At 40.2% G+C, this 25,359-nt stretch overlaps 1 protein-coding gene across 1 annotated transcript; it reads left to right on the top strand.

Moving 5' to 3' along the window:
- The first annotated feature begins 2,361 nt into the window (after positions 1-2,361).
- Positions 2,362-24,605, top strand: LOC134446528 (cytosolic phospholipase A2 gamma-like). The gene is made up of 15 exons (XM_063195895.1): positions 2,362-2,599; positions 5,178-5,219; positions 6,121-6,214; positions 7,216-7,358; positions 8,275-8,476; positions 8,823-8,931; positions 9,909-10,055; positions 10,328-10,417; positions 11,995-12,027; positions 12,150-12,251; positions 13,929-14,102; positions 16,501-16,584; positions 17,487-17,641; positions 18,846-19,011; positions 23,396-24,605. Exons 2-15 carry the CDS (start codon positions 5,203-5,205, stop codon positions 23,581-23,583), a joined length of 1,704 nt encoding a protein of 567 aa, XP_063051965.1. The 5' UTR covers positions 2,362-2,599; positions 5,178-5,202; the 3' UTR covers positions 23,584-24,605.
- Positions 24,606-25,359: the final 754 nt, after the last annotated feature.

Below are 25,359 nucleotides of genomic sequence, written 5' to 3' on the forward strand. Positions count from 1 at the left end.
CAAACAAAAAAAAACTAACCCTCTTTGCAACTGCACTTGTTGTTCTGTATATCTCCTGTGCACTTTGTATGTGCTTGTGATGTTGGCTTCATTATGTCCTCTTTTGAAAGTCGCTTTGGTTATAAAGCGTCTGCCAAATGCAATGTAATGTAATGTAATGTCAAATTACAGTAAATATCCAATCTAATAACAGTACTTTGTAGCCATTTTTCTTAGTTTCGATATTGGCATCTTTGCACTTTGTAGGGCAGTGTAGTATAGTGGGCTCCTGTATATGTTGGTGTTTATCCCAAAATCATGTTTTTATATAAAACCATTGGATCAGTTTGCATTTGTATTTGTATATTGTACCAGTATTTTGCTATCTGGCATTGGGACCACTTCCCTTACTGTAAAAAATGTGATGCCAACTGTTCAGCAAGTTGTATGAAATGGTTGGTTGGCAGGGAAAGGAATTTGGAGACAGTCAAGAGGAAGCACAAAGAGGACTTCACACACACCCAACAAATGCAGAAAGAAACATGCAGAATGGGGCCTATTAAGTAAAGTGTAATCGATTGTTCTGCAACTGTTCTTGTCATGCTTCCCCAGTGACAAGCTGTTGCAAGCAGGGCCGCTGACAGCTTTTGCTGGGCCCAGGACAAAGTCATCTGATAGGGCCCCCCCCCAGCCCAATGTAATGAGGATCCCATTTTGGGCCCCTTCTGTCCCTGGGGCCGGGACAACTATCCTCGTGGTCCCCCCTCTGTCAAGTATACCCACCCAGCGCTCTCGATTCTGTCCATTTGTGCGTGTGCTAACATGTTTAACTGGTTGACCCATTCAGGCCAGGCCGGGAACAATAGTCTGGACCTCATCAGAAAATAAATGGGTTTGCTTATCACATGCAAATATTGGCTAATCACACAGTAGCTACCCAAGTGAATAATGAACTTAAAAGCTACCCTGATTGGAACATTGCAACATGGCCTCGCCCTTGACCAGAGAGAGAGAGAGAGAGAGAGAGAGACAGAGACAGAGAGAGAGAGAGAGAGAGAATGTAGAGTAGAGTAGAGTAGAGTAGAGTACAGTACAGTAACTTTATTAATCCCCAGGTATTAATTCAGGTATCCAGTAGCTTACATAAATACACAAATAAACAAATGCCCATATGGACATTTCAAGACACAAATAACACAGGAAAAGTCAGGGAGAGGAAAATAAAAATAGTAAAGATAAAAAATGTGAAAATGTAAATATGTAAAAAATGTTAAAAAAAAAAAAAAAATGTAAAAAGGTAATTTGTGCAAAAAGACATTCTGTGAGTTGGGAAATGTGTGCGCTACTCTGTCTTGAGAAGAGAACACAGTATATGAAGAGTGAGATGAGTAAAATGGAAACAGAGTAGAAATGAGTAGAAGTCATGAAAGGGACACTGTGTGAGAGTTGTAGTAGTTTATTTCCAGAATTCATGCTGCCCATTCACTAATGTTACCTTTTTCATGAATACTTACCACCACCATCAAATTCTAAGTATTCATTATGACTGGAAAAAATGCACTTTTCATAGATGAAAAGGGGGATCTTCTCTATGGTCCACCATATTGAAATCCCAAAAATAGCCATTTTTAGCTGCAAAAATGACTGTACTTGGATCTTACTAGAAAACATTAATTTATTACTTTCTTAGTAAACTTTCATGTAAAGATCAAATTTGGCAATAGGTAACTCTGTTTCAATGAGCAGCATAGTTGCAGTACCTTTTTTACCATTTCCTGCACAATGTCCCTTTAAATTAGCTCCATTCAGCCCTGGTCAGCCATTACAATTACTACCTCCACCAAGGAGGTTATGTTTTCAGTTGCGTTGGTTTGTCTGTTCGTTCGTCTCTACGGTATAGGGCAAATTTTGACATTTCAGTTTCTTACTCCACAAAAAGAAGGTAGAAAGACTTGAACCTTCTTGGCGGAGGTCTGCACTCTCTGAGTGCATTTCTAGTTTTAACATTGTTTTGTTTTTACTGTATACTATATGAATCACACACTAAGTTTGAGAGAGAGAGAGAGACAGAGAGACAGAGAGAGAGAGAGAGAGAGAGAGAGAGAGAGAGAGAGAGAGAGAGAGAGAGAGAGAGAGAGAGAGAGAGAGAGAGAGAAAGAGAATTGAACACAGTGAAGTCTGACTTGACCCTCCCTCCCTATATGCTTCACTGTGGCAGAGACTCACCACCTCTGACCCACACCTTCCCTCCCCTACCATCTGAATACACAGCATCCAATGACAGGGAAACAGTGGGAGGAGTTCCTCTGATAACTCACCAGGTACTTGTACAGGTGCTTATCCTCCCTTATCACGGTTTCCAGACACACAACTGCATCAAAAGGACACATTGAAGGGACCTCTTATAGTGGAAGCATATCACCTGGGTGACAGATATCGCTATCAACGTCTATGATCACCTTGTCGTGAAGTTAAACAGACTACATTATAGGTGGAGAATTACCTGACGTGATTGCCAAATCAAGGACGGGATACCTACGGGACTTCACTCACAAACATACTATTGCCACCAGGAGAAGCTGAGAGGAGTCACGGCTGAGATCTTGCTGCCTAGAATACGGTAAGAGGAACTATTTGGACCCACTACACCAGGGGTGAGGAACTTTTTTAATTTGAAGGGCCACTTAAAATTGTATGAAGTCCTCCAAGGGTCATACTATGAACAAAAACCAGGACCCTGCACTTTAGGCCTATATTGAAGGCGACCACCTTTATAACGGACCACACCTTCACTAGGTTCCCTGAAAGTAGGCCTGTAACGTAGCCTCTTAGTGCAGATGGGGTCGTTGGCCGGCCTATTCACTGTTGGCTGAAAATGCTCAACTACATTATAACAATATTGATATGACATTACTAAGAGCTTTAAATAACAGACATAACCATTTAAATTTTGGTGACAGTAAGGTTATATCATAGGCTCTGCACTAAGGGGTTAATTGTATTATAAATGGAATGGAATTTCTAAGACTGCTTTACAAAACCTGTCATATGTCATGTGGAAGCTGCATAACATTGCATAGTCCAGAGATGTCAAAACAAAAGTGAAAAAGTAAAAAAGAGACACAGTTCCCTTCCAACACAGGTAACCTGTTTGTGTAACCAGGAGACTTGTATACTTGTTGTACAATCAGCTGACAGCAGTATGATCGACTCTTTGAATGGGAATGGGAATTCAATCAGCTTGGCTTTGCAATTCAACAGTAACATTCTAGATCTAAAAAAATAATAATGTTTTAGAGCAGTGGTTCTTAACTGGAATCATCTCGGGACCCACACTTTTCTATGGACATTACTTTGTGACCCAGTTTGTTATTACGTTGTCAGAAGCTGGTCAATTTATTGTAATTATCACAAGTATAACAATACAATACAATATGTTTATCTAGTAAGAGTACCTCGTCATGGCAGTAATTTATTCATTACTGCATTTTGCCTCAATTTAGTAAAAGTGGGAACTATACATTTTTACACCACAGCTCTGCGACCCCCTGATGACCCCTCTGCGACCCACTTTTGGGTCCCGACCCACCAGTTGAGAAACACTGTTTTAGCGCATACAGCCGGTCTGGTTTCAGTCCTCTTTTGCTCTGGACCTGGATAGCAAACTTTGCTAGGCCAAGTTTAGGCATAGAGCCAATATTGCCTTTTTATATCTTAATGTAATTTTGTTCAAAATGTGCTTTTACAGTCATGTTACTCTCATAAAATTTTGTGTCATGAATTGTTTTTTTGTTTTTTTTTTTGTCACCATATCCCCAATAGTGAGAGCATGGCATGACAATTCAAGTAAAAAAATAAAAAATAAATTAAAAATAATAGGCATGCGAATGAAGATAAAGGCTGATGAGAATAGTTGGTGACTTGTTTGAATAATAATAATCACTTAGCCTACGCTACGCCCATGTTATCAAAATTGCTTATGAGAATAGTTGGTGACTTGCGTGAATAATAATCACCTGTTACGCTACGCCCATGTTATCAAAATTGTGAATGAATCATGTGATAATGAGTCATGAGCTTTTTGTTCTTTTTGTTTGTTAATCAGCACGTAAGAGCAGTTTTAAAGGTTTTATTTTCTGGACCTTCTGTAGGTTCTCATTCAACTAGCTCATCTTATCCATGCAACTGGACTTATGCTTGTTTCGTTCCTCAAAAGAAAACAAAATGTTGTCGCTTGTCTGGTTGAGCAGGGCATGCCAGGAAATTAAGGCGATATATATTTCCAACCCCCTCCCTTTTCCGCTTCGCAAAGGAGTAACAACCTTAACGACTCATCACACCTTAACATGACTCATGTGTCGAGCAAACTCAAGAACAATTCCAGCCGGGCATTCCAAGAATCTGGCTCAGTGGGAAACTAGATTAAAAAGTGCCCTGGCCCTACCGTGGCTGATATGGTATGGCACTAGTCTACTATGCGGCCGGGCCAGACGCGGCCGACCTGGGTTCGATTCCCGGTCCGGGTCCTTTGCCAGCCCTTCACTGTCCTGTCTGAGAAAAGAAGTTTATTTGCAGTTTATTCCAGAATTCCTGCTGCCCATTCACAAATGTTACGTTTTTCACGAATATTTACCACCACAATCTAATTCTCAGTATTCATTATGGCAGGGAAAATGGCACTTTTCATACATAAGAAGGTGAATCTTTTCCATGTCCGCCATTTTGAATTTCCAGAAATAGACGTTTTTACCTAAAAAAACTTTCTGTTCTTTAGAAAATATCAGTTTATTGCTTTGTAATAAATATTCATGACAAGATCAAATTTGGCAATAGGCAGCACAAGCACAGTTTCACTGAGCAGTACAGCTGCAATACCTACTCTGGCCACCAGTGCACCTTTCACTTAACCAGTAATAAATCACCTAATAGAAGAGCCTGGAGTTTTGGTGTTGTTAGCTAAATGAAAGATGTGGGCTATCACTTAGCAGGTTTATCACTTCCTGTGGGTTTATCACTGAACCATGTCCTTGAAGGTGTGTAACTCTTAGGATTTCATTTAGACTTCTTATGTGAAAACATGTTTAGGTCATGATGAGGAGAAACTTTTGTGCAAATTGCCATTTACATTGAAGTCCTTTCTATGTTGAGCAGTTTATTACTTTTTCACGACTTGTTGTTTATCTTCCTGTTTCCTTTAGATTCCCCTCCAGCTGATCTACAGACATGGATGTAGTGGTCAGGTATGTGTACATTACACCAAGGATTTATAGATATCAATGTTACTTGTCATATGTCATATTCAGGAAAAGAAATACTCCAATAAAGTACAGGTACTGCATTTTAGTATGGCCTACTTAAAGGATAACTTAAGCCAATTTCAACATGCAGAACTTTGTAATGCTCACACTAACCTGGGGCCTCATTTATCAAGCGTTCTTAGGCACAGATCTGTGCGTAAAGCGTGCGTGCGATCATTCCTGAGCAAGGTGTGGGATTTATGAACATGTACTTGAACGTAGAAATGTGCCTAAATTTACGCACACCTCAGACCATGCGTGCGAGTGGAAGAAACACGAAATTGCAAATAATATTGACCGTGCAAGCTACCGTTTGCTTTGAATGTAGTATGACAGTGTGCTATTTTACAGCGTAGGAGCAGCCAACGCACGTTTGATAAATGCCGATTTTTCTATACTTGCGACCATTCTATATTTCACTCGTAGGACACAATTTAGAAGGCATTCTACGAACTGATGATAAATGAGGCCCCTGGACTTGTCAGTACCTGAGATTTTTTTTTCTCTCTCTCTCTGGCCTTTTCCGAGATCCTAGTCATTGTAATGGGGGTAGGTGTTTGTTTACATTTCAAAAAAACATTTTGATTTATTCCCAAAAACATCCAAAATGTTATGCAACATCAGCAGACAACTAGCAAACAGCGATACCTTTTGGGAATTTTTTTTAGAGTAGGCCTATGTTAAGATTTTTTTAAAATGCAGCATCGCCGGGTACTGACAAGTCAACGGTAGCATGAGCAATACAACAGCATGTTGAAATTGGCAGTGCTCCTTTAAGTAGAGTACTTGCTGTAAGTAGCTAGTTATACTTCATCACTATACAACTCTGCACCTCTCGCTCCAGTCATGACCTCTGCAATGAGGAGAAAAGCTTCGTCCAGGAGAGGCTTAAAGTCATAGACAGCTGTCTGCGCAGTCATGACATCCACTGCAAAAGTGTAAGTGCCTTTTAGTTTCTTTTTCGCTGGTTTTCGTTAAAGATGAACAAGTTGCACATTTAAGTTAATATCGTGAATGACAGAAGACGTGTGGGATGCAATGTATTTCAATGTTGACAACTGGTCTATTAGGAGATGACAAAATGGTGGTGACGACAAGGATGATGATTATGATGATGATGATGTTGATGATGATGATGATGATGTTTTAATTCAATTATTGTAGCATGACCACATTACTTATTGATTTAGGCCTATTGTATTTGTTTATGAATAAAATGCTAAATGGTAATCCTCCTCTTCCTCCTCCTCCTCATCATCATAATCATCACCATCATCATTGTATCATATTCTAATAGACCATCATCATAAGCAGGCAGCATCAGAAACAGAATAAAAAAAAAATGAAAAACCCAAAAGCTTGGCTGATTAAAAAGAACACAAAGAGGATTTAAGTGTGCATTTTTCTTTGTATTTTGCACAGTTCTTGTTTATGTTTAGCACCTTTTCAGTGCGGTGTGATCTGGATAACCCATTGTGTCCTGCTGCGACATGTACGCTGAATTAAGGTTCTTGAGATTTGAGCTGTTTTATTAAAAATGTGGGCATGTTGGAGCTGAATGAACACGTTCAAAGTGCAAAATGAAGGTTCTAGCTTTTAAACGCAACTTATTTCAAGTTTTTATGTGCTTCGGAGGCTGAGATATTTAGGTTTTAATAGGGAGAGGGCACCTTTTCCAAAAAAGGGCTTAGGCTAAAATGGGTTAAGTGTGCACTGTGCAGACATTTTTTTCTATTTTGCACAGTTCTTGTTTATGTCTGGCACCCTTTTAATCGAGTGTGTGGTGTGATCCGGTTAAATAATGTAACACCCCCCCCCCCACAGTGCTCCTCCTCCTCCTTGCTGGGCTCTGGCGGGGGGCAGAGGGCGGACATTGTGAGTTTGGGACTAACTTTGGGACTAACATTCTCTACCCCCCCCCCTCTCCTCCTCCCCCCAGAGTGCCCCCCCTCGTGTGGCCCTCCTGGGCTCTGGCGGGGGGCAGAGGGCGGACGTGGCCCTGCTGGGCACCCTGCGGCAGCTGGCGGAGGAGAACATCCTGGACGCCTTCCTCTACCTGGCCGGGGTGTCTGGGTCCACATGGTGAGAAACTGGGAACTGGGAACTGGGAACTGGGATCTGGGATCACTGATGATGTGCTAGACCCGAAACGTTTGTCCCTTGTCTGGCCGGGGTGTCTGGCTCTACATGGTGAGAAACTGGGAACTGGGAACTGGGAACACTGATGATGGGCTAGACCAGTGTTTCTCAACTGGAACAGTCTTGGGACCAACCATTTTCCAGTCTCATTCGGTCGCGACCCAATTTTTTTTTTGCGATACTCGAATGACTGGTTGCACGCTACTATCTCACATAAACATTCTGATTTTATCTATGACGACAGATGACATACGTTCAATCGCCTATCAAAATAAAAATAAATTGTTGCAGGAAAAGTTGGATGATTTTTTTAAATTATGATTTTTTTTTTTTTTTTACACCACGGCTCCGCGACCCACCCATGACCCCTCCGCGACCCACTTTTGGGTCACGACCCACCAGTTGAGAAACACTGGGCTAGACCTTCCTCTACCTGGCCGGGGTGTCTGGCTGCACATAGCTGCAAAAATGACTCTACCTGGACCATACTAGAAAATATTTGTTTATTACTTAGAAAACTTTCATGTAAAGATCAAATTTGGCAATAGGCAGCCCAGTTTCAATGAGCAGCATAGTTGCAGTACCTTTTTTTGACCATTTCCTGCACAGTGTACCTTTAAAAAGGTGGCCCATCGGTCCATCTTTAATATCGTATTACTACTACAGAAAACAAACCTTCTGTTTGACACTGTGGAGGAAGGATGGAGGTTCTCTGCGGAAACCTGAACATTCTAAGAGGAACTTACACGTGAAAAATTGGTGACTTCGAGAAAAACACCATTTAATCAAAAATAGATCTCAACTCAAATAGACCTCAACTAATCACGTTTGATTTATTCTTTTTTTTTTGCCTTCCCAGGGCCATGGCATCCCTCTACGGCGACCCCCAATGGTCTAGAAACGCAGGTGCGGCAGTGGAGAGGGCCCTGCAGGCCATGTCCGAGGGGCAGAGCAGCACGTTTTCCGAGTGCGTGCAGTGGCTCCGACAGAGGGACGAGCAGGGGCATCTCTCGCTCTCCGACTTCTGGGGCGTGGTGGTCTGCTTCAGCAAAGGGGCGATGGTAAGTGGGTCAAAGACGTCCAACATGATACTGTCCTTCAGTGCGAAAAACAGATGCTTTTGCTTACTGTAACTGTGAAAAAACATGACATTTCAAAACATTTTTTTGAAAAGTGAATGCATGAAAGCCAAGCAAAAAAAATATATATATATTTTTTAAAAATCTCTTTTCTTGCATTTACAGTAAGCAAAAGTATCCGTTGCACTGAAGGACATGTTGGACGTCTTTGACCCAAGTATACGTCAAGATAACAATGGTAGAAATGTTCATATTTCAACATATTGGCCCTGTGTAGTTGTTTTTTTTTTTTTTTTTACTGCATTTGATTTTGTTTTTGTTGCATCAGCTGGAGCCCAGGACCCTGTCAGAAGAGAGCGGCGAAGACATCGATGCCACCAATCCATACCAGATCTATAGTGCAATTGAAAGACGGCGATTTGAGCAGAAAGAAAAAGGTTTGTTCATGCAGGTTCAGGTTAGCCAGGCCGTGTCCTCCTAGTGACGCAACACCTTCGGCATTGCAACTAGTCAGGTCAAGAGCAATGCAAGTACTTTCTGAGCTCCGGAAAATACAGGAACTCCTTTCACTGTGTCGGGAAGCAAACAACCATAAGTAAACCAAGGGAGGCGGGTCAACCATGCCGTTTGGGAAATGTTAATAATTGTTATGCTCTTGCTCAGACCAAGTCTCAGACCAAGTCTCAAAGAGATTTGAACATCGATGATAATCAGGCTAGGTTCAGGTTTTCTGCCAGCGATTTCTGCCAACTACGTGAAGGCCAATAAAGTACAACCAACCAGGAGAACTGTCTTCTCTTCCTTTGAATATTTCTCACGGAATGAGCGCCCGGTTTTTTTTTCTCTTTATTTTTGTTGAGTTGGGCACGTTACAAAGCTGGGGTGCATTTCTCGAAACCATAGTTGCTAACTAGGTTAGCCACCTTGTCGTTCACAGTGCAATTTCCCATTGGCGCAACTACCCAAGTTGCTAACTGGCTAACAACTTTGCTTTGAGAAATGCACCTAGATTTGACTGACAAATACAATTCCCCCATGGGGGACAACTCATCTCACTAACCTTAAAGGGACACTGTGCAGGAAATGGTCAAAAAGGTACCGCAACTATGCTGCTCATTGAAACTGGGCTGCCAATTGCCAAATTTGATCTTTACATGAAAGTTTACAAAGTAATAAACTAATATGTTCTAGTATGGTCCAAGTACAGTAATTTTTGCAGTTAAAAATGGCGGACCATGGAAAAGATCCCCCTTTTCATGTATGAAAAGTGCAATTTTTCCAGTCATAATGAATACTTCGAATTTGATGCTGGTGGTAAGCATTCATGAAAAAGGTAACATTAGTGAATGGGCAGCATGAATTCTGGAAATAAACAACTAAAAATCTCACACAGTGTCCCTTAATTAACCTGCAGATCTGTGGTTTGAGCTGAGCCCTGATCAGGCCGGCTTCACCTGCCCTGGAGCGTTCATCAAGACCTCCCTGCTGAAGCAGCACTTTGATGCCGGACACGTAACACTGCAGCCCGAGAGGAAACCCATGGACATGGTGGAGTTACAAGGTGATTTGTTTTATACACACACACATGGACATGGTTGAGTTACAAGGTGATTTGTTTTATACACACACACATGCACGGACAGACGCACGTCACAGGCAGACACACACACAAACACCCATACACACACGCACGTGCATACGCACGCACGCACGCACTTTTCAGGTATAAAACAATATCGATGCACAAGAAGTGAAGAGAACAAAATCATGTACAAGAAGTGAAGACATCAAAACCGTCAAACATCAAAACCAAACTGATGTGTGTTTTCACAGGTATATGTGGTAGTGTCCTGGCTTCTATGCAAGGTGACTGGAAAATGTTCCTGGGCATCATTAAGAACTGGGTTCATCAATTCTTCCCAGGTATGTGTTATTACAGCCACTACTACTACCAGCCTACTACTACTACTGCTGCTACTGCTACTGCTACTACTACTACTACTGCTGCTACTGCTGCTACTGCTACTGCTGTATTACTGCTACTACTACTGCTACTGCTACTGCTACTACTACTACTACTACTACTACTACTACTACTACTACTACTACTACTACTACTACTACTACTACTACTGTACTACTACTACTACTACTACTACTACTACCACCACTACCACTACTACTACTACTACTACTATCACTACTACTACTACTACTATCACTACTACTACTACTACTACTACTACTACTACTACTACTACTACTACTACTACTATCACTACTACTACTACTACTGCTACTACTACTACTACTACTACTACTACTACTACTACTATCACTACTACTACTACTACTACTACTATCACTACTACTACTACTACTACTACTACTACTACTACTACTACTACTACTACTACTACTACTATCACTACTACTACTACTACTACTACTACTATCACTACTATCACTACTACTACTACTACTACTACTACTACTACTACTACTACTACTACTACTACTACTATCACTACTACTACTACTACTACTACTACTACTACTACTACTACTACTACTACTACTACTATCACTACTACTACTACTACTACTATCACTACTACCACTACTACTACTACTACTACTACTACTACTACTACTACTACTACTACTACTACTACTACTACTACTACTACTACTACTACTACCTACTACTACTACTACTACTACTACTACTACCTCTACTACTATTACTACTACTACCACTACTACTACTACTACTACTACTACCACTACTACTACTACTACTACTACTACTACTACTACTACTACTACTACTACTACTACTACTACTACTACTACTACTACTACTGTACTACTACTGTACTACTACTGTACTACTACTACTGTACTACTACTACTACTACTGCCCCCAACTCCACTACTCCACTACTACTACTACTACCATACTACTACTACTACTATTACTACTACTACTATTACTACTACTATTACTACTACTACTACTACTACTACTACTACTACTACTACTACTACTACTACTACTACTACTACTACCACTACTACTACTACTACTACCACTGCTACTGCTACTACTACTACTACTGTACTACTACTGCTGCTACTGCTGCTACTGCTACTGCTGTATTACTGCTACTACTACTACTACTACTACTACTACTACTACTACCACTAGCCTACTACTACTACTACTACTACTACTACTACTACTACTACTACTACTACTACTACTACTACTACTACTACTACTACTACTGCTACTGCTACTACTACTGTACTACTACTGCTGCTACTACTACTAAGCCAACTACTTCTACTTCTACTAGTACTACCCAGGGGTGCATTTCTCGAAACCATAGTTGCTATAAGTTTGCTACTTTGTTGTTTGCAATGCAGTTTCTCAACTACTTATCTGTGTTATGAACACAAAATAAGCTGAAGTCTTACTGTTTATCGTCTGACAGGGTCATCGATAAGTCTTTCCGTGGCAAAGCGAGGTACCATAGCCTATTGTCCATTGTCTTCTTTATAAATTCATAATTCATAACAATTCTATTTTCGAGATCGCATTTGCATGTATTTCAATATCACATCGTACTGTATGTGTGGTTTCTCACAGGCATGCAGCAGGCTCTGATGTTTCTCATGGAGCTGGTGGACGACTTCGATGACATGGAGGCTAGCCATGGAGTCCTGGAGAAGCTGAAGTCTCAACTTAAAGGTAAAGAACCTATGTCATTATATTACATTACATTACACTTAGCTGACACTTTTTTTTAATCCAAAGCGACTTACAGTTATTTTAGGTACAGTACAGGGTACTGGTTCCAGACCCTGGAGCAATGTGGGATTAGTTGGCTTGCTCAAGGGCACTTCAGCCATGGATGACGGTGCTGATAAGGGTGGGATTTGAACCTGCAACCCTCTGATCTAAAGACCAGCACTCTAGTCCAGTGTTTCCCAACCAGGGGTACGTGTACCACTAGGGGTACGCGAGCACATCTCAAGGGGTACGCGGAAAAATGTAATAATAACAAATATATTGAGTGTAGTCACATTGGGATAGAGGAACAGAGCCTGAATGAGGGCGAGGGGGTACTCATCATATGAAAAAGTTGCTAAGGGGGTACGCAGGACAAAAAAGGTTGGGAAACACTGATCTAGTCATTGATCCATGGCTGCCGGTTTGTCATGTATTCAGTAGTGTACTTCCAGAATGTGTGCTGCCCGTTTAGAAATGTTAGGCTATCTTTTTCAGGAGTATCGTCCAACACAATGAATTTCCAAAGTATTCCAAGAAAATTACTCTTTTCAATACCTACTCTAGCCCCAATGCTACATAGTTTACTCTACATTTAAGTACAATGCAGCATATACAGCTTTTTGCTGTATGATACAAGCGAGTTCAGACGGGATTTTTATCTAGTCACATCTAGTCAGGCATAGGCCTACAAGGCTATGTGGCAGGACCGTTCAGTTCTCAAACCTTAAATGTCAAGTTCTGTTACTTGAACTATGAGATGAAACTGTAAATTAGCTGAGCTTTGAAAGGAATTGGAGGAACTGAAGAAAGTGTTGTATTAGACTCACTAATAACTAGTGTTGCACCGATACCATTTTTTGGCCCTGATACCGATACCCGATACCTGGCTGTGCAGTATCGGCCGATACTGATACCATACCGATACCGATACCGATACCGATACCACCCTATTTGAAATATATATATATATGAAGGGCTGTAGTGCATAATACTTGGATGTAAAATCATTGCATGGCTTTGTCAGGCTGCTGCCTACCTTTTTGAAACAGGAAAAATACTAATACAGAGTGAATCCAGCAAAACCTTTTATACTTTTTAAATACCTCTATGAAATAATTAATTTCAAGGCTGTTAAAGTGTCATACAAGCATCTGTAAATGGTATCGGTGCCCTATTTGTTGGTACTCGCCGATACCACCATTTTAGTGCCGATCCACCGATACTGGTATCGGTATCGGTGCAACACTACTAATAACACCAACAAGCAAATACCGTACTTGTGTACATAATGTTTGTTTTCATGTCTTGTGCTCCATTTACCAGAAGAGATTTCCCCCACAGGGGACAATACATTTACTACTACTACTACTGATACTACCGTCCGACACTGTACTACTACTACTACTACTACTACCACCAAACCCTCTGTCTGTCTACATTTTTATTTTGTTTTATTTATTATGATGTTTCTTATGCTACTTTTAACTCTATTTATGGTCATGTTTTAAACCCTGCACTTTATGGTTTGTCCTGTTATCTGTTGTCTATATGTTGTTGACTTGCTGCACACTTAATTGCCCCTTTTGGGGACAATAAAATTGAAACTTGAACTTGAACTTGAACTTGTCAATGTAGATGACTTTGGACTGATCAGCAAGACACTAATTGAGATGGAGACCACAGCCTGGACTGTGATGAGCACTGAGGAGAAGAGGGAGTGTCTGAAACTCATCTTGGATGAACTGGCCGAGTCCCTGAAGCTGCAAATGGTGGACAGCCGGGCCCGCTCGGGAAACCCGAATCTCGACGGTAAGAATCGCTTTGAAAGCCCAATTGGGAAAACTCCAACTCCCATTGTCATTATGACCAGTGGTGTAGTCTACTTTTTTATGGTGGGTATACTGTACAGTGCCTTCAAAAAGTCTACACACCCCTCCTCAAATGTCAGGTTTTTGTGATGTAAAAAAATGACAGAAAGACAAATAAATTCACAGCTTTTTCCACCTTCAATCTAAACTATTAACCTGTACAATGCAATTGAGAAACAAGCATGAAGCTTTAAAGGGAAACAATAGAAAATAAAAAACCTCAGTTAACATGGTTGCATAAATATACACACCCTTAAATTAATACTTAGTTGCAGCACCTTTGGCTTGTCTGGGCTATTCCAAAACCTCAATCTTATTCTAGTGAAGCCATGCTTTTGTAGACTTAGGCGTGTGCTTGGAGAAATTGTCGTTCTGAAAGATTAGCTCCTCTGCATCTTCACCTTTCTACCAGGGGGGCGAAGGTTTTGTGCCACTACCACGGCCCCTGTGAAAAGTTTCATAATTCCCTCCTCCCTAATGAAGGCCCCAGTTACAGCTGAAGAAAAACAGCACAAAAGAACAATGCTGCCACCACCATACTTCATGTTAGGTATGGTGTTATTGCGGTGATGTTTTGCGCCAAACATACCCTTTTGAATTATGACCAAAAAGTTCAATCTTGGTGAGGTAAATTTCTCAAAAAATACTTCTGTAATCTCCCAAATGCATGTGGGAAGATTTGTTATGGTCAGGTGAAACTGAGGTTGAACATTTTGGACATAATTCCAAAAGGTATTTTTGGCACAAAACATCACCGCAATAGCACCATACCTAACGTGAAGTATGGTGGTGGCAGCATTGTTCTTTTGTGCTGTTTTTCTTCAGCTGTAACTGGGGCCTTCATTAGGGAGGAGGGAATTATGAACATTTCCACAGGGGCCGTGGTAGTGGCACAAAATCTTCGGCCCCCTGTTATAAAGGTGAAGATGCAGAGGAACAAATCTTTCAGAACGACAATTTCTCTAAGCACACGCCTAAATCTACTAAAGAATGGCTTCACTAGAATAATATTGAGGTTTTGGAATGGCCCAGACAAGCCAAAGGTGCTGCAACTAAGTATTAATTTAAGGGTGTGTATATTTATGCAACCATGTTAATTGATGTTTTGTATTTTCTATTGTTTCCATTTAAAGCTTTATGCTTGTTTCTCAATTGCATCGTACAGGTTAATAGTTTAGATTGAAGGTGGAAAAAGCTGTGAATTTATTCGTCTTTCTGTCATTTTTTTACATCACAAAAACCTGACATTTGAAGAGGGGTGTGTAGACTTTTTGAAGGCACTGTATATTTGAGCATTTTTTGAAGTGGGTATACTGTATATATTTGTGCTAAATAATAAACTCATATTTTTTAGTATGGCCCAAGTACAGTCATTTTCGCTGCTAAAAATGGCTATTTCTGGAAATTCAAAATGGCGGACCATGGAGAAGATCCCCCTTTTTATGAATGAAAAGTGCTATTTTTCCAGTCATAATGAATACTTGGAATTTGATGGTGGTGATAAGTATTCATGAAAAAGGTAACATTAGTGAATGGGAAGCATGAATTCTGGAAATAAACAACTAAAAATCTCACACAGTGTCCCGGTAGTTATGGACATGTTGCTTTGAGCAGTGCCTTATGGAACATTATTGGACATTACCAGGCCTGGAATTGCATCATTTTAAGGGCACAAAGGCCAAAAGCCAGGGCACCAAGGCCATATATTAAAAAAACACTTTTTTTATAGCAGTCAAAGCTTGCAAGTCAAGTAAAGCTTCTTTGCACAAAAATAGAAGTGTGCGGATTGTCTTCTTTTTATATAGCAATCAAATTGAAATGTGACCAGTATTCATCAGGCCGGCTGGTTTTAATTCAGAGCAAATGATGTGCAAAATACAAGACTGTGTAAAGGGTGGTGTGACCATGTTCGTGCCAGCAAAAAGGAGGACATGATTTTGGCTTGGGGGTTTGGGGGTCCTCCCCCAATAAGATTTCTGTTTCTTAGATGCAATTTCATGCATTTTAATGCTTTTTAATTAATTGGGCGTCAGAGAGGGCATCAAGGCCACTGTGGCCTTATGGCAGATTTTTTTTTCAAGGGCACAAGGCCAAAGTGGGAGGGCACGAGGGCCATGGCCCTCATGGCCCTCGCGAAATTCCTGCCCTGGTCATTACCATTTTGGTGGCAACAAGCTTACCCAAAAATCTCTGCATGAACATGAATGTGTTCAAAGTGCATTTTTAAAAACATCTTTCAACTATTATGCTTATGTTGTCCAGTGGTTTGTGAACTCCTAACAGTGTTGTATCAGATGCACTTGAACTAACTTCTTATTGATTTGTTTCTTCTCTATCAGGACTTTGGGTCATCACAAAGATTTTGCAGTTAGCTTACAGCTGGCAGTTTGGAAACACGGACAACTTTCTCTACAACTTACGAGGTAACGTATCAACATGTCGCTAATATATTCATATATTCACAAAATGGATGAAATTTGTGAATTCTGGGTGCAAATTATTCTGGAAACAACCTACTGAAAATATTGAAGAGTTTATTTGCAAAACGGTGTATCCACCATGTTTTACTTTTGCATTTTATTATTGGAAATGACTGTTCAGAGGTCCTATCATAGCCTGGTAAACCAGCGCCACCCGCTGGACGCCGAATTTTTTCAGCTAACGAGTGGGTCTGGCCTCGGATCTGAGAACGTTTTGAACGCTGTGCCCTGAGTCTGGGAAAAACAATCACAACGCAGCGATTTGTTTTGAATTAAAGCGGGCAGGGTTTTGAGGGAGTGACGCCGAACCTTGCAACACCATTGGGAAAGCACATGAACGGCAAAGATCACCGATTGGTCAGAGTGCCGACATGGTTTGAAAAAACAACAGGTTGTTCGCATCAACAATCTTTGGAGGTATCGTTCATTGGGGCCAGACTAAATTACTCCGGTCTCACATTTAGGCGGGTTTATCAGGCTAGTCCTATCACCTAGTAGCACTCCACAGCACAAGTGTTCACTGCACACTGCACACAACCAAATTGCCTGCTGTGTGCAGATTCCAGGGTGCCAAAGGACATGTGTGGGAGGGAGATGATGCAATTGATAGTATTATATTATATTACATTATATTATATTATATTATATTATATTATATTATATTATATTATATTATATTATATTATATTATATTATATTATATTATGTTACATTATATTATATTATATGTTATGTTATGTTATGTTATGTTATATTATATTATATTATATTATATTATATTATATTATATTATATTATATTATATTATATTATATTATATTATATTATATTATGCCTGTGTGCAGATTCCAGGGTGCCAAAGGACATGTGTGAGAGGGACATGATGCACTTGATAGACGCAGGTCTGTACCTGAACTCCGCCTACCCGCCCGTGCTGAGGGAAGGACGTGCCGTTGACATCATCGTCTCCTTTGACTTCAGTGAGGACCAACCTTTCCAGGTAAAACAAAAAATAAATACAATAGATGAAATAAAAAATATAAAAAATAATAAACATATATATATATATACACACACACTACCGTTCAAAAGTTTGGGGTCACCTTCATTTTACCAGTTATTGTTTTGCAATTCAAGTCGCAGACATCTTTTAAATAGCTTGAAATGGAATAATGGAAAGTACTGAACAGCCACACGTGGAAAAAGGTTTTATTACCCATACAATTGGTTAAACTGGACAGAAGAGTGAAATCTAACCAAGCTTTTTCACCCATTTATTACGTAGAAATGCTTGTTTTAGTCCATTTTTCTACAGAAATGTCTTTGGTTTATCAGATAATCAATGGAACTATTGGAAAGCGCAGTGTCTGCCCTTTCCAATGGTAGGTGTATGACATTTGTTGAGTTGCCACCTCGCCCACAAATTCAAGTCAAAGCAGCTGCATGATTTTCTAGCCATCAGAATGAACCTACTTATTAATGCACGATCCATTGTCTCAGCCATGTTTGAGTGTGCAAGCCAGTGCCATACATCGTTGGAAAGTGTAGATTCTCCTCTTTGAAATGATATGTATATCATCCGGCATTGTATGGATCGACAGGAGGAGACATCCACTTTTGCATGCATGGGGCTCAAAGAGCTCATTGGGCAATTCTGGACCTCATCTCATCCCGGGAATGAATTTGTAGAACCGCAACTGGCCCTTATTAATGCCAAAGGTGTGACTTTCATTAGTACACCTGCCTAGACACTACATTAGTAAAGGTACACTTTGATTAGTCAAAAGTTAGTGATACATTTTGGTCTATTTTATGCATTGTATATCCATTGAACAGTTACTTTTTCCAATATCAAATTGCTTGTTTGTTGCATGCATTAATTTCAGGGAACAATAACTCTATGCACTGATTTTATACCAGAACTGAAATTGAATAGGAATAAGTTAAACTGTCAGAAAGAAGTATTGTGGGAGGAAAGTGTGGTGACCCCAAACTTTTGACCGGTAGTGTATATATATATATATATATATATATATATATATATATATATATGAAATATATATCTTCATCCGGCTGCCGAAAGCTTTGCAAGTCAAGTAAAGTTTCTTTGCACAAAAATCTCGCAGGACAAATAAAATGAAAAATGAAATGAAATGAAGTTTGACAACCATCGTAATGCATTGATGTCTCCACATCTGCCATAGACACTGAAGGGAGCCATGGAGTACGCTGCTATGAACAAACGGCCTTTCCCAACCATAAATCTGAGCGGCTTGAATGAAGCCTGCCCAAAGCCCTGGTACGTTTTTGAGGAGAAGGGCAAACCGACGGTCATCCACATTCCTCTCTTCAACAGGGGAAACTGCAAAGGTGGGTATTTATTGTTATTTATTGTTATTTATTTCATTGAATCTTATTATAATAATCTTGTCATTGTTTTACTCCACCGGTAGGCCTATTTAAAATGTGGGGCTTTTTTATAGTCTTTTTTGTTAACACTTTACTTGAAGCCAGCGTCATAGGCCTACATATGAAACAGCAGTGTCATAACAGTGTCAAAAGAACACAGTCATGCATGTGTCATTAACATAACGCCAATGTCATGAACATGTTATGGCTGCTGTGGCATTTGTTTATGGTAAAGACAGCCCAAACAACTTTTCATGACCATAAAACGTTTATGACATTGAAATCATGTTTATGACTCGTCCATGGCTGTCCTCTTCAACGCGACAGTAGAGTCTGTTCTCCTCTATGGCAGTGAATGCTGGACCCTGAAGCCAACCCTAGAGAAATGAAATCCCTTGATGGGTGCGTGCAGTGCTTAACATCAGCGATGGTGCACATGTAACCAATGAAATCCTGTACGAGGGAATACCAAGGATGAGCGAGAAAATTGCTGTTAGGAGAATGAGAGTAAAGAAGAAGACGATGCATTAAAAAGTAGCCGAAATTAAACAAGACATCAAGGTGCAGTGTGTAGTTGCAACACTGACAGCATTGTCCAACACAAGGTAACAGAAGCAACATTAAATAATAACGTAACAAGGCATATTGGATAATAAGCAAGACATCTAGGCGCAGTGTACAGTTGCAACACGTCCAACACAAGGATGAAGCAAAGAATTTAAAAAGGATGTTAAAAAGCAAATTAAGTACATAAGGATATTAGGTACATAAGAGGTGTTAAAAGCAGTGGCTTAGGGAAAGACATTAGAGCAGGGGTGTCAAACTCAGGCCCGGGGGACAAGTCTAGCCTGCGGAGTAATTTTATTCGGCCCATGAGATAATTTAAAATGTGTATTACAGTGTACCAAGACTTGAACAGAAAATGTGGTGTGTCTCAGAAGTATGAGTGGGCCCGAGTTCGGCCCGCGACTTTATTCCATATTCCAATTTTGGCCCTCAGTCAATTTGAGTTTGACATCCCTGCATTAGAGGCTAAATAGAGACTAAGACTAAGGAAAGAGGCTAAAAACTAACTGCTACAAGGTGAGTAGAATTAGTTATGTTAGTATGGTGAAGTATAGCACAGTATATGTTAGTTAGTTAATAATGGTCGATTCGGCCATCATAGCATTGCAAGACTGATCCAGACTGATCCAGAAAACAGCCAATAAATTGTTGCTCAGTATCTGACTACTTGTATTGCCTCATCATGACTGATGAAACATTTGCTTTGCTTTCAGTAGAAATGTAATGCATTGCAATGCATTGTAGAATTGAATCGGATCGGATCGAATCGCATAGAATCGAATCGGATCGCTACCTCCCGAATCGTGATCGAATCGGATCGTGAGGGCAGTGCCAATCCACACCACTATATACAGCTCCAGGCCTTTTTATTAGAATAGCATGAAAAAGTTGATTAATTTCCATAATTCCATCAATAATGTTAAACTGTCATGGATTGTAGATTCATGGCCCAGTTTTTTAACTATTCCAATCATTATTTTTTTTCTTTTTATATACGTTGGCCTTCCAGCTCAAAAAACCCATGAATTGGGGAATTCGCATTATTAGAATATTGTTATAAAATCACGTTTTTCTTCATCAAAATTCGGGTCACATTAAATCAGTTGAAATTTGGTACTTTCTACATAACATGCAATGGTCAATACTTGGTTAGGACATTTTCTGTCTTCATAATGGCCATGATGCGTTTAACATTGAAGTCAATGGCAAAAACAGTGCATGGGAGTTATGGAAGCCCAGATATCCTTGATGCTTTGCTGTCAGCTGTTCTTGTTTGTTGACCTGGTACCCCACACTTCACTCTTCAATATACCCTGTAGATTTACATGCCACGTTTTGGCGCTAACTCACCAGTTTAATTCTAAATAACCAGAAATGAAACCCCATTGAAAATGAATGGGGTTTAATTTCTGTTGAGTTAGAATTAAACTGGTGAGTTAACACCAAAACGTGGCATGGAAATCTACAGGGTATATTGAAGAGGGAAGTGTGGGGCACCAGGTCAACAAACGAGAACAGCTGACAGCAAAGCATCAAGGATATCTGGGCTTCCATAACTCCCATGCACTGTTTTTGCCATTGACTTCAATGTTAAACGCATCATGGCCATTATGAAGACAGAGAATGTCCTAACCAAGTATTGACCATTGCATGTTATGTAAAAAGTACCAAATTTCAACTGATTTAATGTGACCCGAATTTTGATGAAGAAAAATGTGATTTTATAACAATATTCTAATAATGCGAATTCCCCAATTCATGGGTTTTTTGAGCTGGAAGGCCAACGTATATAAAAAGAAAAAAAATAATGATTGGAATAGTTAAAAAACTGGGCCATGAATCTACAATCCATGACAGTTTAACCCCTTAAGACACGGCATCATAAAGTAGCTGTTACCAGAATGGCAATGACCAAGTCGTAATGTATTACTAAAGGCCCAGTGCACTGTCATAGTAGTGTAGTACTAGGTAGTTAACCCCTTAAAGGGCAACTCCTGCCAATTTCAATGTGCTGTTGTATTGCTCACGCTACCCTTGACTTGTCAGTAGCTGGTGACGCCGCAGTTTTTGGCCCAGCCCTTTCCGAGATATGAGCTATTCTAATGGGGGCAACTTTTGTTTACATTTTTAAAAAAAATGAACATAGGCCTACTCCAAATATTTTCCCAAAAGGTATCGCTGTTTGCTAGCTGTCTGCTGATGTTGCACAACCTTTTGGATGTTTTTGGGAATAAATAAAAATGTTTTTTTGAAATGTAAACAAAAGTTGCCCCCATTAGAATAGCTCATATCTCGGAAAGGGCTGAGCCAAAAACTGCGGCATCACTGGCTACTGAAAAGTCAAGGGTAGCGTGAGCAATATAACAGCACATTGAAATTGACAGGAGTTGCCCTTTAAGACACGGCATCGTAAATTAGCTGTTACCAGTATGGTAATGACCAAGTCGTAATGCATTACTAAAGGCCCAGTGCACTGTCATAGTATTGTAGTACTATGGTAGTTAACTTTGCAATGACTATTACTGCGTGCCACTGGATGTGAGGCGTGCATTAAGGGGTTAACATTATTGATGGAATTATGGAAATAAATAAACTTTTTCATGGTATTCTAATAAAAAGGCCTGGAGCTGTATGTAATCTTTGCTGTTATTTTACCATCTTCACTTACCTGGTTTCAACCTCCTCAGCAAACTCACTATTGATTAGACGTGATAAAGTTATAGTTTTATTTGTAACCATTAGTATGTCTTATTGTCCCCATTCTAGGTGTGAACAGTCTTCTTCTCCAATGTTTTCATCTTTGTTATCATTTTACCATCTTCATTTCTCCTTGTTCCAATCTTCTAGACAAAAGCACCATTGAAAAGAAATGAGTGATTAGTGAACATTTGTTTGGCGTTTGGACTATTCGTCTGCACACTTTTCATTTTCAATCACTGCTGCTGACCTGTGTGTGTGTGTGTGTGTGTGTGTGTGTGTGTGTGTGTGTGTGTGTGTGTGTGTGTGTGTGTGTGTGTGTGTGTGTACTGCAATGTGCAATAATGCAAATTAGGTCTTTGTGTCTGTTTGTATTTGTGTATTCATGCAAGATCACAGATACCACAATTTCATTCGGGATTCATAATAAAAAAAAGTTCTACCCTACTCTATACTATCGCCAGAGAATCGTATATGAGAGTAAGATAAAGCAGGCGGGTTCTTTTCCGGTATCCACTTTATGTCGGGTGAACGCCCCCTTTAGGAGACCTTCGATTAGGAGACCTTCGGAGTCTTGAGGTAGATAATAAATGGAGTCCCCTTAGTGCTGTAGATGGCGGTAGCGCACGTCTTGTGCAAACACCACGAAAAGAGAAGAAGAAGGAAGGACAAAGCCCCCTTAGGAGACCAAATTTTGAGCATATGCTTTTGCATTGAGTGGCCGTGTTTCGATTCCTCTTATTATATATGAAGAGTTCAGATGCAAAACCCCCCCAAGTGCCTTTTCAGAAATGAATCTTAATTCATTTTTATTTAATACAAAGTTATCAAAATTGCATACTTTTTTATTTTATTCATGTAATATAACTATTTATATGTATTATCAAGTACATACATTTAAACCAAACCAACAACCGGGTTCTCTAAAAATATAGAAGTGCAGTACTTCAGAAATGGAGTTAAGGGGTTTTGCATCTGAACTCTTCTTATCCAACCTCTTTGCTATCGCCCTTCTCCTAGTAACTATAAACGCTTATTAGAAGAACCTTATTCTAAAGTGTTACCCCGTCTTATTTTTCAGACACTGCCACCATTGAGGAGAAGCGAAAAGAGTACCGCACCTTCCAGATGCCGTACCGCGAGCCGCGCAAGGTGCAGCATCTGGCGGACCTGGCAGCGGAGAACGTGAGGAGGAGCAGCCATGTCATCCTGGACCAGATACAGAAGGCGGCCGAGCGGAACAAACAGCAACCGTGTATTATTCTCTAAACAACTACACTACATGGCATTGAAGATTACTTGCCTGTGTTATGCACACGCACACACACACACACACACACATACACAGTACACGTATGCGTGCGCTGCGCTGGTCAATCACCTGCAAACAAGAAACCCAGTGTTCTTTGTTGAACTGACTGTGAAAGACACATGCTTGCACACACACACACACACACACACACACACACACACACACACACACACACACACACACACACACACACACACACACACACACACACACACACACGCACACACACAACCTGGAACAGTTACACAAAATGACAAGGTAACTGAATATTTTTGTTTACTTCAGTGACTGACACAAATTAGATATTTTGACTCAAGTTACAATACTGAACAAACATGCAAAAATGAAACCTTAAAAGGTGTACTGTGTGAGATTTTTAGTTGTTTATTTCCAGAATTCATGCTGCCCATTCACTAATGTTACCTTTTTCATGAATACTTACCACCAGCATCAAATTCTAAGTATTCATTATGACTGGAAAAAATGCATTTTTCATAAAAAGGGGGCATTTTTCATTTCATCAAAGCGGGATCTTCTCCATGGTCCGCCATTTTGAGTTACCAAAAATAGCCATTTTTAGCTGCAAAAACGACTGAACTTGGACCATACCAGAAAATATTTGTTTATTACTTAAACTTTCATGTAAAGATCAAATTTGGCAATAGGCAGCCCAGTTTCAATTAGCAGCATAGTTGCAGTACCTTTTTTGACCATTTCCTGCACAGTGTCCCTTTAAGTAAATTATGTTGATGCTTAATTTATTTGTATGTGTACAAAAATGTAAATCGAGTTTATTTTTATGGAATTCTGGACTGGTGTGTGTGTGTGTGTGTCTGTCTGTGTGTGTGTGTGTCTGTGTGTGTGCGTGTGCGTGTGCGTGTGTGTGTGACTTCTGTGCCCGTGATCGCCTCCTAAGGATGTATTAACATACCTCACAACCTGCTGTTGATGTGGACAAACGAACAAAAACATATTCAAATAAAATACATTATATCACCTTGCAGTTGGTGCGTCTCTGCTAAAAAAGGGTTCCTTCTCTCACAGGAATATAACGCCCTCACCCCCCCTGTCTTTCAGCTCAACCTGCTCTCGGACAGGGTCAAGCCTAGCCTGGTCCTGACCATCCCATAATACTACCATTTCATTCCGTAGTGGAGTCAATCTGTTGATGGAAGTATGTAGGATGGTGCACACGCGAGGCTAGGTCAAGCCCTGGTGGAGAATCCCTTTTCCACCACACAGTTGATCAGCTCTGGATCAGTCCATTGTAAGGGAGAGTGAGGGTGCCGATTTATTAGTCACAAAAAGAGGCAATGTCAATATCATGAACATATCTTGGAGGTCACATTTCCATAACTAGATGCACTCAGAGAGTGCAGACTTCTGCCAAGGAAGCTGCTTGATACATTTCACTATGTTACGCCCATGGTCTTTCTGCCTTGTTTTTGTGGAGTCCCTGCAATTCTAGTAGAATAGCTGAATGGCTAGTATCTCGAGAAAACCACTAGCCACAATGGCCAGCAAGCACAAACGTTATTGTCAAGCCCTGCTGCTGACAAACTAACAAACAAACAAACAGACAGACAGACAGACAAACCAACGCGACCTTGGTGGAGGTAATTACAGTTGTAGTCTAGGCCTAAATATTGAGCAGAAAAATAATTTCTTGTGGACTAGTCCTTCCAGTATCATATGGCCAGTTTGGCATGCTAAGGGACTGTATTTTACACAGC

This window comes from Engraulis encrasicolus, chromosome 1 (assembly GCF_034702125.1).
Source record: "Engraulis encrasicolus isolate BLACKSEA-1 chromosome 1, IST_EnEncr_1.0, whole genome shotgun sequence".
NCBI classification, from domain to species: Eukaryota; Metazoa; Chordata; class Actinopteri; order Clupeiformes; family Engraulidae; genus Engraulis; species Engraulis encrasicolus.

Excerpts from the sequence above, each read along its gene's own strand:
- LOC134446528 (XM_063195895.1), top strand. Across the intron at positions 8,932-9,908 it reads ATTTGAGCAGAAAGAAAAAG|ATCTGTGGTTTGAGCTGAGC; the intron begins GTTTGTTCATGC and ends ATTAACCTGCAG. Across the intron at positions 10,418-11,994 it reads GGTTCATCAATTCTTCCCAG|GGTCATCGATAAGTCTTTCC; the intron begins GTATGTGTTATT and ends ATCGTCTGACAG.